General features: G+C 43.9%; 1 protein-coding gene across 5 annotated transcripts in view; it reads right to left on the bottom strand.

Moving 5' to 3' along the window:
- Nucleotides 1-18693, bottom strand: part of RBM20 (RNA binding motif protein 20) — a 104857-nt gene that overhangs the window by 25298 nt on the left and 60866 nt on the right. For all 5 annotated transcript variants that reach the window (XM_062001768.1, XM_062001769.1, XM_062001764.1 and 2 more), the window contains exon 2: nt 1248-2430. In XM_062001768.1, the coding sequence (XP_061857752.1) occupies nt 1248-2430 (1183 nt within the window). The remainder of the gene's footprint in view (nt 1-1247; nt 2431-18693) is intronic.

Below are 18693 nucleotides of genomic sequence, written 5' to 3'. Positions count from 1 at the left end.
GTCAGGACTGTGCTTAAGCATTTCAAGAGATTAGCAAAATTTGTTAAAGTACACTTGGCTATTTATACTGCCATGATGCAAATGAGGCAGTGTATTAAACATCAACAAACAGATCAACCAAAATTCACTGCAATGACCTTTCCCCGTCATTTAAAAATGTTTAATGACAGAAAAATCAATGCCCAGCATGCCCTTGATGGGGCCTACTTCAGAACAGCCCTGTAGCTGCAGTAAACACAGCAAATTCTTTTGCAAGTAGCTGCTCAGAGAGAGAAACATGATGAAGCAAATACGTTCAAATGTCCCAAAGCCCTGAGGTGTGTAAGTATCAGGTACTACTTAATTTGCTGGCCATCTTCCTTCCTATAGAAGTGTTGTTGTAAAGTTTCTGTCAGCCCACTATCAGTGTGCAAAACACGTGCCTTTGTGGTTAGGTGCCAGTCCTGCAATGTGAGGGAAAATGTTTTGAGGACTCAAAGGGCTCACCAGAAAGCCAGAACAACCCCAGTCAGAGCCCATGAACGGCTGTGGGGCTCAGAGGGCCACCTGACCTATATAATGTGACCTAGCACGCAGGCTCTCTGCGCAACTGGGAAGCTGCTTCTCAAGGGTGAGATTGAATTTGGAGCTCCTTTGGCAGTACAAACAGAGAAGTGGGAGTATGGTCTGCACCACACGTGCAGAGCAGTTTCTTGCTTCCAGGCCAAAGTCGCTGGGGACCCTGAGTACTAAATTTTCCTTTGAGATACTATGAGGAGAACAAGATCTCAACAGAGGATTTTTTATAATAACTTTATCAAAATGCACTGTTTTGTTTAAGCAAGCTGCTTCCTTCCACAAGGCTGTTTGGGGAAGCCTTTGGGATCAGAAATGCAGAGAGAAAGGGAGAGGCAGATGAAGCTGCTGTTAAAATACTGGCTTGAGAATGGGGAATTGGTTTCAAGCTCCTGCTCCCCTCCCTATGGGCCCATGAGATGAGCTGCGAGTCCAGCCCAGACCTTGCATTTCTCACGCCAGTGCTGTAATCTCACCATCTTTCACAGCGGAACAAAACCAGATCTTGAAACCTAATCAATTGCAATGAAACAGATGTACAACACTCTAAGCAAAACTATGACCCTTTTGTTTCCACTTCTTTTAGGGCACCTCCATGGCAACAGACGCTGGCAGCAAAGGGGTGGCAAGAGCACCAGGCAGCCCGTTCAAGGGTCTGAACTGTGTCCCAGGAGCACCTTAAAACCACTCACCTTCAGATCAAAGATCTTCTTGTCACACAGGGTGCAGACGTGAGGGAAGTGGAGGGGGGCCACGCCGTGGAGGTCACCCAGCTGGTGTGGCGGCAGGGAGCGGGCGGGCAGGTCGGGCGCGCTGCCGCTCCGCTCCTCCTTCTGCCTCATGCGCGGGCTGCCGAAGCTCTGCTTGCTGTGGTTCAGGCGGCCGAAGGCAGGGGGGGCGGCCGCGCTGAACTTTGTGTCAGGTGTTGGCTCCTCAGGGTTGTAGAGCTCGTTTCTTATTTCATACTGCTGCTGACTTGCTGACGGCCACAGGCTGTCGCCGGGCACGAGGTCAGGCTTGTTTTGGCTGGGGAAATTAGGGATATTTTCCCACTGGTTGCTTTTACTGCTGCCGTGCAAGACGGGGCTGGGATCTCCTTTCGGATGGGAGCCTGTGTGAGGGTCGCCGGGGAAGGCCCGTGCCGCCCCGTGCTGTGCCACTGCTCCATAGGCCTCCTTGGGAAACGCCACAGTCGCCTCATGCTGCAGCTGGCTGGGAGCTCCAAAGTGACCCTCATAGCGTGGCCCCGCTGCTGAGGAGGCTGCGTGGGCGCCGCTGGGGAGGAAGCCGTGCTGGCTGGGCTGGTCTCCCTCTGAAGCGTACACCTGAGGGGTGGCAGCGGTGGCATTTTGCTTGTTGTAGTCATAGAAGCCCCCTGCAGCAGCTGCGGAGGTGGAGACACCTGCCTTGTTGAGACCCACCACCATGGGTTGCTGGCCAGAGGTCGGAGCCATGACACCTCCAAAGGGATTCATGACGATGCTGTTGGGGGTCGGGGCCTGGACAGGCCCCAGGCCGCCCCCCGGTGCGGCTAAGGCCGGGCTCTGAGCAGGAAAGGCGATGCCGCCGGAGGGGAATCTGGTGCCAGTGATGCCAGGCCCCTGCGGCGGCCCCGCGGCAGGGCCCTGTGGGGCGTTCATCACCGTGGGGTGCCTCAGCTGGTTGAAGAGTGGCTGGGACATGGCCACTTTGGAGAGCACCTGGTTGAGGACGGTGGCGGCAGCTGGGTTGTTGGTGACGGCGGTCTGAGCCAACTTCAGCCTGTGGAGTGTGAGCTGTGCCTGGAGCTGTGCCAGCTGCAGGCTCGCTGGCGAGGGGAGCAGGGGGCTCGGGGTGCTGACGGAGAATGGACTCTTCTCCAGGAGCTTGGCAGCACTGCAGAGGGGAAAGATGTGCATCAGTCAACTGTGCCTGAAGTCTACCTGCACTCTTCTCCTGTTAGAGACTGGCATGGGATACATTGTTGCTTCTGGAGACTTATCTAAACCCAGGGAATCTAAGATGGCAATTGACAACGTAGCTACAGTCTTTTGTCTTTCCTTCAACATCTGCTGCTGTATTCCCTCTTTCAATCAAAAGGCTACCAGGGAGACAACTATGCCAAAGATCTCCATTTAAAATCCCCATTGCATTCCTCTGAATCAGGCCTTCAGCTCATTCGTGCACACCTAGGACTCACACCTGTAAGGGAGACCAGGAACAGCAGCAACAGAAGCCTCAAATCTGCTTTTTCTCTCTTTCCTGCATTTTACACAACCCCCTGCCTCGCCACTGAGATGTCGCTACTCCTGACTGATTTCATGATGCTACCATTACTCCCTTTTCCCCCAGAGTAAGGGGATATGAACAAAAGGACATCAAATGGGACTGTAAAGCCACCCCAGCAGGTACTTCACACCTAGCACATCTGTCTGCATAAAGCAAGATGAAATATGCTCAATGTATTTATTTTAGTTCCTTACAGTTCCCCTTTAATGATTCCGCATGGCAGTCTGTTTTATAACAAAGCATATAGTTTCCCTGTTGTGCAAACGTATAGGAGGGGAAAAAGTGATTTGCTAGAAGCTGAAGCAACTATGAATAAACGGTCCTAAAGAGTTTTCCCTGTTCAGTTAGAATGTAAAGCAAAATTTCTGCAGTACTAGGTGGTAAAAATCACGGTCTTTAAACTTTCTAGAAATTAGAAGTGCATTGAGTGTTCTTCAAGTCTCATACATGGGAGGAATAAATGGTGGCTAAATTGCCTCCAGAGTTCCAGATCTGGGAAAACAGAGATGATATTTTCAGGCATATAGTAGTTCCTGACTTTGGAAAGCACCTCTGGGACATCTCACAGCACCACCACCAACACTTCCTCCCACTGTCCCACCAAACCCTGTGAACACAAGCCAGGACAAAAGAAATCAAAATGGGTAAAGTCTATCAAAGTCGAAAACAAGAAAAATGTTTTAATGGAAAATATTGGGCAGCACAAGGTTCCGGGCAGCTGCACCCACCCTGCTCTTCCTGGCTCCCCTGCACTCTTCCAACATGTCTTCTGCATTGTCTGTGTCAGAGTCAGCCTAGACCACATGTATATACACCATATGTATGTCATGCTGTCTGCATTTCGATACCAACAGCCACTTTTGTGCCCCTACCAGAAGCATGTTAGTCATCACTTTTTCTACCACCAGAAGCCTCTGCTCACAGAGGGCACAGCTACTCAGCACATTACAAATGGCTGTTCACTCTGAAATGAGAGCAGAGAGCATCCAAATAATGGGGATGTGGTCCAAAGCTCAATTAATTTATATTGTAAAAATGTATTGAGTTTCAATGTAGGCCTTTCAAAGCAGCAGGAGATATGCATCAACCGCCACGCAACCCTCACTGTTAATAATTGGCCAATTTGCCAAACTGCATGGATGAAGTTGTAGTCAAAGATAAATGTCTTGTCAGCATGCTACATTTGAAAACCACAAATTAGGAAAACATCTGCTTAAATCCAAAGTATGACTAAGAGAAAATGAATGGGTTTCATATTTAACGTTTAACTTCCACTAGCAACTGCAAGGCACATCTGTCTCCCAAAATCCAAGACGCTGTTTGGATAAGTGCATCATTATGTAATGATGAGACTCCCTGCCAGCACAAGCTGACACCAGCGTGCCTCACAGCTGAGGTGCCTTTTGTTTTCCCCAGTGGTTCCATTGCTTGCTCTGCCTTGCATTTATGATGCAGTTTGATGTGAATTTGATTACAAATGAGGGTCAGGGTGCAAGTACAGTCAAAGCAATGTGAGTCTCTCAAAAATCTCAGCCCCTGAGATGCTGATGGCCCATAGAAGCTCCCAAGGAGCCCCATGGGGTTGCGAGGGGCTCAGCAAGTAGAGGGTCCCACACCGGCATGCACACGGTCATCACTGACGGGGGATGCAGCACATTCCTGTGCCCAGGTTGTACTGTGCCACCAGCATCTGGAGTGTCCTGGCTTATGACATGCTGCATGGGACTTACCACAGTCCAGACAATTGTTTCATTTGGTAGCACACAAAAGGTATAACCAGCTAAGTAAACTGTAAAGCTTCTTTTGAGTTTTATACCACATACAAAGAAGAACTGCCTAGTGGTCTTAAAATAAAATGAAAAGCCAGCAGCCAGCATCTGATGTTTTCAGGCTCAGGGGCTGCAGATGACTCCTGTTCCCAGCAATCTAATTCCTCCGTGCTGCAAGCCTACGCAGCAGAGTTCATATCCCGACAGCTGCGGCTGCTTCCCAACTCTGGCAGCTACCTGCTGGGCACAGGCACGGGCTCCCTCTCTCCAGGGAGACCATCTCTCTTGACACTACCACAAGCCCCAGAGCTCCCTCAGCCTCCTCATATTTTGACCAACTTTGGCACATCATTTCTAAGAAACTCTCCAATACATAAGTAGTGCCGTGCTAGAGCTCTCCATAGTGGGCTATGCCTTAGGTGCTTGCAGCTGCCCCGCTCTGCAATCATCTGGCTTCTGCAGCTGGACATGGCGAAGGCAAGGGCTGCCTCCGGCCAGCTCATGCCAACAGCTTTTGGGCCCTGCTGCTCCCCATGCCTGCCAGCTTCATCCCTGAACTGCAAGCCAGCAGCAGGGAGGGCTGGGGGCTGCAGGGAGCCTTACCTGCAGAAAAAATGAATACCATAAGAAGCTGCAGCCTCCAAGCCACTTCTGGAGCGATAACATTAGTAAGGAGGTTTGCTCTCATGCACTGACAGGTTTAGGAAGGACCATGGCTTCAAAATCCATCTGTCCTATGAATTTACAGATTTCAGGGTGCTTCAGGTTGTGTATTTTATCCTCCCATGGCAGAAACAGAGTATTTTATCACCTATTCAAGGCAAAGCAGGAAGGGTATGGTTATGAGAAGAACTGTGTATAAAGCATCTTGGACATGCAAATCTGAGGATTTCTGTTCTGTTAGGAAACAAAGGACGTAAGAGGTCCAGTAGACTAGCATGCACAGCTCTGAAAACGTCTTTCCTTCTTTCTGTTCTACAATCATAAGTACTTGATAACACACAAGTAATTCAGCTACAGATTTACTAAGCTACTGGAAACTGCAAACACAAAGTGAAGACAGCACTCAGATAAAGCATTTTGTGGGGGCTGTTCACCACTCCTACACACACACCCCTCCCACCACAGCTCCTCCTCAAGTTACCAAAAGGCAACCCCCGCCTGCTCGTGGGGGGTCTCTGCCGCAAGATGATTCAAAGCAGCTGACCGAAGTTCTCATTCTCCATTGAGCACCCAGGGAATCAGCCTGTGGCAGCCAAAGTTAGCTTTGTCCCGCGCAAAACATTCCCGCTTATAAGGTCAGAGATGTAAAAAGTAAACAGAAATCGTCCCTTTCATTTATTTGTTTAATGTAAGCTGCACAGCTGAGCTACACCTGCAGTCTCTTTGCACAAAGAGGAAAGCCAGAAATGGTTTGTCTTTACTAAAATAAAGACAGGAGCACTGCTGTAGAGTTTCCACAAAGAAATCCATAACCCAGGCAAGTTTTCACACAGCTCTGGGAGATGGGAGTTGAAGACATGCATCAACTACTGCAACACTCACAAGGAGATGGCAAACACTGGCAAGGCTATATTGCTATAAATCAATGCAGCCCATCTGCTGCCCCTGTAATCCTTATTATGCTTTTAGCATCCAAGAACAGAGAGCAACACACAGTGTTGGGAGTGAAGTATCTAGATGGCTGAATTGTTTGAGTAATCCTGTCTACAAGAGCGATGAAAAGGCTGGACACAAAACATGTCTATTAAAACAGACTGACAATCTGGAGGTTTATTTTAAAATTATAAAATAAAGGATTTTAAAGTTCTGCCCAGCACCTTTATGTTTATTAAGAAATAAATATAAAAACCCTGAACTGATAAAATTATGCATTCTCTCCTCTATGACACATTTGGCTTTAAATATACTTACACCTACCTGTCAAAATCCTTGAAAGAGAAATTTTTAATACATCTTGTTCTAAAATGTGTGCTTCTTTTCCCAGGCTGTTTGTATTGCTGTGTTGATTTCAGAATTAAAATGGCCAAAGATATTAAAATACCCAGATATCCTAGATGTCTGACTACTCTGTCTTAGCACAGTATTGAGATCATATTTGCAACAGCATGATGGGGTTTTTATCCATTAAAGCTGTTCCTGAATTGATTTTTCTAACAGTTAGCAAACTTCAATTTTTTTAACTCAACACTCTTGAATACATCAAAGAGAACCATTTCCTAATTAGCTAATCACAAAATCAATTACATTGTTATGCAAAAGCGTGAACATCCCTTCTTTGTAATGTATCATTTATTCAAAACACACCGGGCTGGCTTCTATAAACCCATCCAAAACAATTGCCACTGTACTAAAAGAGCAAAGAAATCCTCCTTAAAAGCAAATCAATCAATTGCTATATAGATGAAGTTGGTAACATATTAGAGGTAAATATAACCTTCAAGTAAAAATATACTCTTTGACAATATTTCAGTGAGATTACATGTTGTTATGTGAGGACAGAATTTGGCCTCTTGTTGAATTCAAGGGAACTGCAAAGGCATATTTCAAATGCTCGTTTAACTAAAGGCAAAACTCAGCAATCTCAACAACGTATATGAGTTATCACAATAAGTGTTATAAAGACTTTTATGTGATGCTGTTTGGCTGGTCCCATTAAGAATACAGGGTTTATGTTCAGTTTTGGTTGTCGAATAAACCCACCACGTAAGTCAATAAAGACTGGAGCACTGGTTAAAAAACGGGCACAGGGTACTTTTTCTTATACACTGGACTGCATCTGGCTGACACTAAATGACTGTTTGCTTTCTCTACAGCTCCACAAGAAGTATTTTCTTTAGGTTTTAGTAAAATTACTTTGCCAGAAAGGCTTGGCCAGTCTGCTCAAAGGAGAAAACCCCTCCACATTTATAATTTCAGCTCTGAAATCATGTGGCAACAAACTTCCTCGCTGCTGAGTTCTGGTTAGAAAAGTTAAAAGAAGGAGATCACGTTTCTCAGTACATTCAGATAATGATGGGGAGCACTAAAAACCTTAAGCTACTTTAATGTGTTTGTAAGCTGCAAGTAAACCCCTTCTTATCCCAAATAATGATTTCTAAAGCCCTCCCTTATACTATTGAGGGAGTAAAACAAAACATCAGCCAACGTATACATGTGCTTTGCCAAGTGAGTTTTGCATGTGTTTGGCAATGGAAAACTCTGTTATCTGGACAATCACCCAACCTAACAGTTAGCTGGAAGATGAAATGTAAAATGTTATCACAGAGTTGCTAAACTTGAGGTTTCCAAAGCTTGTAGGAGTCAAGTGGCCCTGGCTCCTACTGATAGTCATTTTTGCTCATCTGAAATTTTCAGCCAAAATGTTCTCTGCCTTTGTTTATATGTAGAGAAGTAGGGAAAAAGGGACAAGATAAAGGGAGAAGCACAGTGGCTGTATCTTAGACAACGTTGTGGTCACACAAATAAATTGTAAGTGATCTTAGGAGGATGGTTAGACCAGCTCCTGAGGTGGGATCAAACTGAACACAACCACTCTTAACATATTTATTTAATCTACTCTTAGGAACCTCCTTTGGTGGAGATTTCATGACCTCTAGGGACAAATGGTTGCTCAACTCCCCTCAGTCTTAGAAAGCTGCTCTTAAAGCCTATGGTGGCTCTCTGCTGACAGCATAAACCAGCCTTCCCACACACACTGAGAAGGGCTTCTCTTACCTTCCTGCAGCTGCTTTCAAATCTTCCCTACAACCACCCCAGCTCCTTTGTCTGCACATGTGTGTTGCTTTTATCTGTAATGCCCAGTATGACTGCTTTTCTTCATTACGGCACAGATCCCCTGTTACACTCGGCCCCTTTCCTGAAGAGCTACTGCCCAGAGACATTGGTTGGAAGGTATCTCGAGCTCAGCTGGTCTAACTTCCCACAGAAGAAAGGTTAGCTCAGTCCTTTCTCTTTTTGACTATCCAATGGATTTATCATATCGTCATTTCGTATTGTCCTCATCAGTATTGCATTCAGGTTACAGTGGATCTGGTTTCTCAGGATTACTCTGGATTCCTGTGCTGCCTCCAGAGCACTTACAAATCCTCTTCTCTTAGCACTAGCTTCAGACTTAATGGATGTTTTGTTCACCCAAATCATCGATGAAAGTGTCAAATAGACTAAAGGCTGTTCCTAAGAAATGAATTGCGATGCACCTTTCCATTTTCTCTCTAAATACCAGCGCTGCTTGTGTGATGAAGAGACCAAGCTCTTTCCTCTCAGACAGTTACTTCTGCTAAAAAACAGCAACTATCCTACTTGCAAGAGTAAAGGGGTGGATCATCTCTGGTGAGAATGATTTCTTACTAACAAGTTTTGCTGTATAGCTCTCGGAGAGTTGTTTTGGATTGTTGTTTAAAAATCAAATATCTGGTCTGGTTTCTTTACAGCATCATTTGCTCCTATTTGATTTCCCTACTTTCAAATGCTGAATCCAGTGCCATAGACAATAGTCTGCGCTTACAGCGTGAGAACAACAAAACCAGATACCACTGAGATCTGCACTGGCTGTCTCACTCCCTCCCCCTGTTATTCAGTGTAGAGTTTATCCTTAAAATGTGTTTCTTATATTGCATGGAACTCCAGATTGTATACTGGGCTTATTTCTGCTTTCCCTCATGCAACACAACTTGACATAAATATTTAATTAGGCAAAGTTCAACTCTTTTCCATCAAGGGACATAATCTAGTGACTATACCACCTAAATCCAAGGTTATAGGTAACAACTCTAAGAAGTTTGGAAAGTTATCATTTTGTTTCATGGCATTTAAACGGTGCTTGGTTTTGATGATGCACTACAGTATTTCAAAGATACGTAAGACTAGTGTGCACAAAGGAATACTGGTCTACATTTAAAACCTTGATAGTCAGCCATACAAATTCCTTGAACCTTGAATTCCTGCAACCACCTATCTGCAACTGCTTCCCAAAGAAATGCAGCTCATTATTCACTGAAGTTAAAGAAATGTATTTAAAACCTGTACTTTAAATGTATGCTAAAACCTGACAGGAACAGCTATAGCACCGGATCAGTGCCCTGCAGAACATGTTGCAAAGATCTAAATTAGCACAGAAATCATGTCACAGTTTTATGGAGCTTTCAGGGCAAGCTGTGACAGTCTGGCAATGCCATTCTGCCTGTGCTTGCCTCCCCAGTACCCTTCCTGCCACCGCTCTTATCATCTAGGCTTCAAATACCCTTTACAGTGCAAACTCCACAGGTCACATTATCCCCACACATCAGTACCCCAGCAGGGCTCCAATAAGAAGAGGTGCTGGGGGTACCCAATAACCTTATGACTCAGACAGCCACAGACTCTGTGTCGATGACGGCGCTGGGGTGTTGGTTGTGCCCCGAGCCGCCTCCTGCTCCTGTCCCAGGCAGTGAGAAGCACAGGAGGCCTATTGGGAGGGGAAAAGAAAAAATGCTACAGACAGTAATGCAAATCCATAGGGTGAACAAAGAGGTAGGATACACAGAGTAGGATAACCTCGGCGGGAATGGGGTGAGTTGCTCCAGCAAACACATCCATACTTCAGAGACCGCGGCGGCTGCTCTGTTTCACAGCACTGCCCCAAGCCTCCCCTCAAAACTCAAATCTGGGCAGAAATGATCTGGAAAGCCCATTATAACATAAGGAAATGAAGAAAATACACCCTGTAAAAAAAACACCAAAAAAACAAGTCAGAAACCCTTCAAAGGGTTTTTTACACAAGTATAGAGACATATGCCCAAATGAAAAGTAATCCTCAGCACGCAGCACTTACTAGGAAAGATATTACAGTAATATCTCACCGCACCTTCTGCTAATGTGTTTTCTGCATGGTATTGTTAACCACTACAAAAAAAATAAGACTGAGTGTATAGATATCTCACACTGCCTGAAGGCACAGCCGTTTTCATTTGTGTGTTGCAAGTAGCAAGCATAACACGGTAGGCAGATAATTCCTCATTTGAATAAACCATTTCTATTTCACAGTAATATAAGACAATATAAAAGCCCTTTTACAAGGGTAATATCTTCAGTTTGTAGACAGGAAAATGATGTGTAAGTGTGGAAAGGGTAAAGCACTCAGAAGAATTCTTATTTCTGAGTAGCTTCATTTGTGCTCGAAGAAAGGATTGCCATTTGTAGAAAAAAAAAACCACAAAAAATATTAACTTCACGTTTTATATCCTTTTATTTTTAAATATGAGTTCCAATGATATGTTTGAAAAGTTTAATGAAAAAGCTTATTAGTGAAATAAGCCTCCAGGCGAACGCCAGTCAGTGTTCGTAATGGAAGTGGCACAGGCTACAGAAATCGCGCACAAACCCGAGCTGTTCTCTGTGTACCCAGGGCAGTCAAAAAGCAACAACTTGCAACTAAAAGTCACCAAGAAGTACAACCACCATTTCACAATTAATCTAGTACCATCACCTTCTCCTCTAAAAGCTGTTTAAATGTACCGTATTACTAAACCACCGTAGCGCAAGAGTGCACGAGGAGAAATGCCGGAGTAGCTCCTATCTAAAGTGCCCAATGTGAGTTACTTCACCTTTGCTGCTAACATCTGAAAGTCTGTAATTTAAAGTTATAAACTTCTTTCAAAAAAACAGAAAAGAAAGCTTAACTTGCTTTTTAATCAGACTTCTGATTAGAAAACCAGAACCTATGTGGATTGCCTAAGGTATGTATTACATAAGTATATACTTAGGCTTAGTTTTCCTTTTACGTACATTTTTAAAGCACATAAGTGTTATAAATTCCTATCGTTTACATATTCACATGCATTATTGGCATATATACATGATACATGAATCTTATGAAGCCCAGACCTAACTCAGCTGTTCATGTAGCGTGCTGCAAAGCCTGTCCTGATTTTACTGTATCCCTTCTCAGTTATATTTAATTTAAACACAAAACATCAAAGAAAATTGCTCGCTTTTCATGATGGCCTTGAAATCAGCCTTTAATACTAGGTCACAATATTCATGCTGTTCCATGGAAGTAAAACACACTATATTTTAACCTAGAAGCTCTCATTATCTATTTTGCAATGAATGTTGCTCACATTTTTATTTACTACATCCCCATTTCTATGCTAAAAAAATTTAATGTGACTCTTAAAAGATATAAAGGAGGTTTTCTTTATTTTTCTTATGTTAAAGGGCAGTAGTTCGTATGAATCAGACCTGAGCGTGTTCCTTCTGGCAGAAAACAGCCTGTGCCAGAACTGCTGGAACTCTTTGGCTTTGAGAAGTTTAATTTATTGTCTTGAATAATAAACTGCCATTCAATCAACCTTGTGAAATAAAACATAAAACAGGCCAGTGCTTAAATCTTGAACAAGGACCAAAAGAGTTTTCCACAAAGGAAACAAAATTGGGAGAGGCATTTTATATTAAATAACGTCAATTATTTTGTTCTCCCTTTATGTCTGCCTTCGGTATTAATTAGGAGTAACTGACAGTTAATACGCTCCAAGCTCTGCATGGCAAAATTGATTAGTATACTAAGAAGGAAAATAAGAATCAGTTTTTGATGAAAAATATCAAGTTTCAGAGCACTACATGTGGCAGCTGTGAGGAAGGAAAAAGTGTGAAGATATTAACCCATCCACAACACTCAGCTGGGCATTTGCCCAGTGCTGCTGGCAAAACTGTCAATGTAGAAGGCTGGCCACTGTCTTTTGGTGAGGTGGTGCAGCATTTCCTCTTAATTTTTGCTTGGTGGTTCTCTCCATTTTTACTATAACGCACGTGCACTGCTCAGCAGCTGTAGTCTAAGCAGCTTACGTAATTTAGGCAAAATAGGTTTCAATTCATTTCACTGGCCTGCGTAGTATATGTTACACCTTGTGTTACTGACATATCTTTTAATAGCAAAACGCTCTGGGACTCAGATGCAGTTTTCTGTGTGTAAAGATTTCTGAGAAAATTGTGACCGCTATTGGGGTTTTAAACAAATAACACTATTTTCTTTTAAATTATCTTATTTATTTCCCAGGCTTCACTTCTGAGAAGAAAAAACTGACTTGAAGTGTAAAGTATCGGTTATTAAAAAGCATATGAACAAAAAAACCCCACCCCAAAACACTCCATTAATAATGTTGCTCCGATTCTCTCTTTTTTTTTTGTTATTATTCCAAGGAACTCTATTCATATTTAATGTTGGTATTTCCAAACTCAGCCATCTTTGAAATATTTTGGTGTTTTGACTTCTTCCACGTTTTGCAAATAATCCTTTGCCCACCAATCGTAAATGACATTCATATAATTCTGCTTTGTGTCTACTCACACGGGCTATGAGGCTCATTACAGGGTGGTTAACCATGGCAAATCAATAGGACACAATTTGATGTGGAATGCCTTTTAAAGTATAAAAGCCTTGTCATTACAAAAAGCTGAGCACTATAAGAAGCTACTGCACAAACCAGATCGTATCGTTCGTTTGCAACCCCAGTGAGCTGTTGCCGCCAGCGCTGCACACGCCCGACTCTGCCCTTCGCTATGGGAAGGGCTGTGCTTTAAAACTGAATTTTAAAGATCGCTGAGATACTCTGCTTGGCAGATCAGCACCCCTCTTTGCTGGAGACGAGGGAGACAGGCATTTTGGCAGGGTGGAGGGGGACACACGCGGGTGACACAATGTGATCTTACCTTCTTGCAACATATAGAGGTGCCGGGAGCAGCGAGCTGGTGCGGAGGAAGCGCGGCCAGGAGCGGATGTCAGCGTTGCGCACATGCCTCCCGGTAACATCCCGCTAACATTCTACCTGCTCCCTGTGCCCCAACTATTTACCAGCTTCCTTTCAGAAAGTCACAACTTCAGGAATGGGAAAAAAAAAATCCCACCCCACCCCACCCCAAATGGAGGACTGGAAGGCGGATCACGTGGCCGCCAGGACCCGGTCTTGTTGCATTACACGCAGCAAGTGTGGATGGCAAACAATATCAGTTGATGTTTATGCCATATGTTCTTGATCTCTTCATGTATCAGCACCAAAATCCTGTTTCTGCACAGTGTAATGCCACAGGATCCTACTGGGGAGAGGGTCACAGTCTAATTAGGCAAACTGTGGAAAAAACACGTCACCGTAATGAAGACCGAGAGCGACTGACTTTTACAAAGTGAGCCCTTGCTCTGGGAGGCAACAAGAATTACCCAGCTAAAGTTTTGACATTTTCTTAAAAACGTGCACTCAAATACATGGTGTTTTAGTCCCTGAGCAATTTGTCCATGTTCAGACAAGCTGCCTCCTCAGAACAGTTGAAGCTTTGAGGAATAACACTGTTGGTATTTGGGTTAGTATCATTGCTCAAGTCAGCTATCTGCCTGCTCAGAAACAGTCAATAGAGAGGAAATCCATCACTCAGCACTAATCCACTGCCCCAAATGCATTCAGATGCTGCCTTGTCCCACAGACTCTGCTGGGACTCTAAAGCAAGGGTAAGAGGCAATGCAAAACCTGCACATCCTCAGTGAGGGATTTGACGAGTTATTTCAGCAGGTCTCTTCTCATTGCTGATCCATCTCTGTTAAACCAAAGCTCCTCAAGAACAAACACTGGACCTTCCTAAACCAAATTATTTTATCTGGGTGGTAAAATTATTGATCTTTCCCGCATTTTACATTATTAAAAAATTAACATTGACACAAAAACTGCTGTTTTCCCATCCCTGCTTCTAATATGCCCCAGTATATATGTCCATTAAGAAACAAATGAGTTGTTCTGCCATATCCAAAACTTGAAAAAAAGGCACATATTCTTATTTTTTGCCTGGGATATGCTAGTCCCTTCAGCCCATCAGCCCACTACCCTTACAGCTGTTCAGCTGGCCACTCTAGTAACCTCTAGAGGATACAGCAAGAGCAAGTTAAACTTTCTTTTTGCAATTAACAGCATTAGTCTGGAAACCTTTCACACTACCAGTGGCATTCTATGTATGACATGATCCTTTCATGGAAAATGCCATTTCCAAAATTACTTTGCAATAAGGCAAGCCACAAACTAGATCACCTGTGAATATGCACCTCTTACCTCTAAAAAAGAATAAATATAACTCTGCAGTACTTCCCACTCGCTCAAAGTGGAGCCTGGGGGGATCTCCATCCATGTTTTCTACTTTCTTTCTTGCCTTCTTTCTTCCTTCCTGTGCCACGTCAGTGAGCTCTCCCCACCTCTCCAAAGGAGAAAACTACTGTAAAGTTCCTGGCTTTTCTCCAAATAAAAAAGCCCTATATTTAAGAGATGGTAAAGACTGTGACTGAAAGGGGAAAGGCACCTAACAGGTGGTCCAAGGGTGTTCCTTCACACATGCAACTCCCATCAGGAAACAGCAGAAAATTCAGGGGAAAGAGAAGGCATTAAGTAAAACCTACGAGGTTTTCCTACAGCCCGTCGCATCTCCCCCCGGCGCAGACGCCCTCACGCTCTCCTCTCCATCTGCATTACATTAGAGGATGGAGAAACACAAACCAACTTGCACTCAATTCTGAACTCTCCATTTTGTGTCACACTCAGGACAATCACGTGAAACACATATGCCGAGTTCAGCCTGGGAATTACATCGGGACCTTTCCGGCCAGGAGCAGAGCTAATCCTCACCGCTGCCCGCATATGGCTTGTGACTGAAGGCTGCAGGTTCCTCCCCGTCTGCAGCTGCCGGCCCAATCAGCGGCATGGGCAGGGCTGGCCAACTGGACTGTGTCAGCAGATGGACTTGCATTTTTTCCACCAAGTCAGAGCAGGCCAATGGCAAAGGAAAGTGAGGCAACACAGGCGATTTGATTTCAGAAAACGCTACCTAGCATGTAGGCTGTAGGCTCACAGATCTCTCTGGAGCGGGAAAAGATTCATTCTCTCAGCTCTATGGTTTTCCCTAACCTGCATTTTCATCTGTCAGATACTCATGTTTCGCTTCACATCCAGGGACAGAACTTGCCCCAGAACGACAGCATTCCAGGCAATCTGGTAAATCTCATCCCTGTGGCATGTCCTTGTCTCATCTATCTGCTGAGCTGGAGAAAAAAAAAAGAATAAGAAAGAAAGAAACCAGCAGCTAATCCTTTCTCCTCCTGCTGAGGAAAGACCTGCAGCTCAGAACTGACTGAGTTAACAGTTGTGATAATGCACCTCTTCAAGTCTTTTTTTGCTACCTTAATTAAAGGTGATTAAAAATAAAGTTACTTTTGAAAGTGAATACATTTCAGGAAGAGACTCAACTGGCCAAATTTCAGCCTGGATCCTCTTCATTGTTTTCAGAGAGCAATGATGTGCTAGTCTCACTCCTTTGAGACTCAAAGCTTTGTAGGCACATGCAAGATCTTTCAATTGCCTGACGTCCTCTGCTAAGGTAATATGATGCTTCCAGGGACTGGTGAGACTAGAAAAGCTCCCTGTGAGCCTTCGAGTATTAGTGAGGGTAAGGGGGGAAAAAAAAAGAAAAATAATTCAGACCATTTGTATCACAAAAAATAAAAAGCAGAGATGAAGTAAATTTTAACTGAGCAGCTGACACACATGGAGAGAATCATCGAGTCCAAGGCAAGAGGAGCTGTAAGTCCTGTGGTGTAGCTTTTCAGGAAATTTTGCTCTCTAACAGTCTACTTGAGGATAGTTTAGGCATGACTTTCTAATTCAGAGCTCAATTTTCATACAAATTGCCTAGCATAATCTCTGGATTGTGATATCTCTTAATGCATTTTAAAATCTCTTTTAATTATGGCAAGCACACACAGAAAAAAAAAATCAGATTCGGCCACAATCTGCAGAGCTTCTGGATCACAGTATTACTGTTACACAAAACATCAGTACGTCATTTGGAAAACATCCTGAAAAGTCAGATGCATTAATTTCCAGCAGGGATGTGACGGATCAATTTGAATATTTAAACAGTAGAACTGAAAAAGAAAAAAGAGGTCAGAGATCTCCAGATATTGGAGCATCCCCACTCAGAGGAGATTATTCAATGAACAACACGTCCTGATGGCTGGATGGAACGTGAGCCTGAAAATCTCCCAGCATAAATCACCGTCTACACGGTGGAAGAAGCTTATCTCCATATTCCACAAAAATGAGCTTTATAGTCATGCATTCTATAATACCCTAAGAAATGAGATGCTGGCAGACAGGCAGAATTGTGGTTAGATCTCCTGTAAGAATTTCCATATTTCTAGTAACAATCACATCGTTTCTTTTAAAGGAGTTTGCTACATCCATCTCAACTTTTATAACAACATAGTGTTTTCTTCCCTCAAGACAGAAGAGATAAAAAAGCTGTCTTAACAATTCAGGCAGAAAACTTTATGTGTCTTTTTTCTGCTTTTACTCATAGACAACTACTCCTCCTGAGCTCTCATCCTGCTCTGTATAGTAACATTCAAACAAATGATAAAAACCAAATCCAGCTGCAATTCTTTTTGCAGCCAGCATTACAGTTTTATTTGGCCAGGACAGCAAACCAGCTTCTTAACTGGAATCGGACAACTTCTTCTACAGCTCTTTTACCAGACAGGAAAAATGAACATCTGTTTTACATGTCTGTATCTCTAATAATAAGTTGAAGACCAGAAATACTCCACAGAACTATGACTCCACAATTTCTGTGTGCCTGAAGATTGACATTTTTAGAGGACCAATAGCAAACCCACTCAAATTTCCTAAAATACCTTTTAACATGACATCAACAGTGACAAACCTTATCATAGTCTCCTAGGACTATGGGCGCAACTGCTGTTAGCTATTAAAACAGGCCCATATCAGCATTGTTAACTTTTTCTTCAGTTGCTCGAGCGTCTGTAGAGAGTAAAGCTTCAGAGATTGGCAGCATCAAAACTGCTGATGTAAACTATCCAGACTACACAGTAGCGTTGCTGCCAGAGTCAGTGTCCCGCCAGCTCCCTGCCATCAGATCTGCTGGGAAGAGCTACAAAAACTCATTTGGGGAGGCTCAAAGCACTCTCTGCATGCCACAGGATGAGACATCTGTGTTACCCAAGGTCACACTCAATTGTTTAATAGTCCTTTCTAGTCAAGAAAAGCTCTACCGAGCTGAGCTGACAAGCAAGCATGACCCTCTGAACGCCCAGCAGGAAGCATGCAGGATTTGCTCAGGTGTCCACCATCCACGTTTGCTCTGCAGCTGGCTCATCTAGTGCACGAATCAGATGCTTTAACACAAGTATTTTAGCTCTGAAGAAGACATGATTTACTGGAGAAAACAGATTTTAAACAGAATCAGTAAATTCCCAGTTGTTTATGTGTGCGATGTGAGCAAAAGACCTTTCACTACAGAGAAACACTGGCCTTCTGTAATACTGGTGCCAGCTGGTTCCCAACTACAGGCAGACAAGTGTTACCTGCTTTAATGATGTTTTTCCTACTTTTCTGTCATTCCTACAGGGTTTTGTATTGTAGTCCACAGTGAATGCAGTGGTTCCTTATCACATAGGCAAACAATCTGGTTCCTTATCACATAGGCAAACAATCTACACATGTAGATTTTGCACAAATTAAAAGTATTGCAGCACTGCTATTAATTTGTAGCACAGTAAAGATCCATTCATTTTCTCCTCTAGGAAAGATTGCATTACATGGGGCTACCACAGTGCAGCTCCTCAGCAGCTTTGTCAGGAACGTGCAGCAGTGCGCAAAAAAGTTCTTTTCGCTGTCTTGTATGTCGGTCTTGGGGGGTGTGATGGAGACAGCCAGTCCCAAGTGCCATCTGCCACACTACATGTGAGCATCACACTCTGCTGTTCCTTTGCATGCCTGGCTGGATTAGCTGATGTCAACAAGATGGTTACACCTTTCCCTATATGGGCACATGTGGGGCCTGCAACTCCATGTGCAGCACGGGGGAGGGACTGGGTGGACGAGACTGACAAAGCACACACCCGAGGCTTTGAGAAGCAACGCCAACCAATTCCTGGCTCTTGAAACAGGATCAGAGTTCCTGGGAACAGAGTCAGCACCTTCCTCTGAGGCAGAGTCAGATACACTGAATAAGTGTCTCCCAAATGAAAGGCATAAGAGAACCCAGCTCTTAGTGCTGCCAGCATTTTTGTTTC

The sequence above is a fragment of the Colius striatus genome, chromosome 8, assembly GCF_028858725.1.
Source record: "Colius striatus isolate bColStr4 chromosome 8, bColStr4.1.hap1, whole genome shotgun sequence".
NCBI classification, from domain to species: Eukaryota; Metazoa; Chordata; class Aves; order Coliiformes; family Coliidae; genus Colius; species Colius striatus.
Note: the sequence above shows the minus strand (reverse complement) of the source record. Positions and strands in the feature narration are given on the sequence as shown.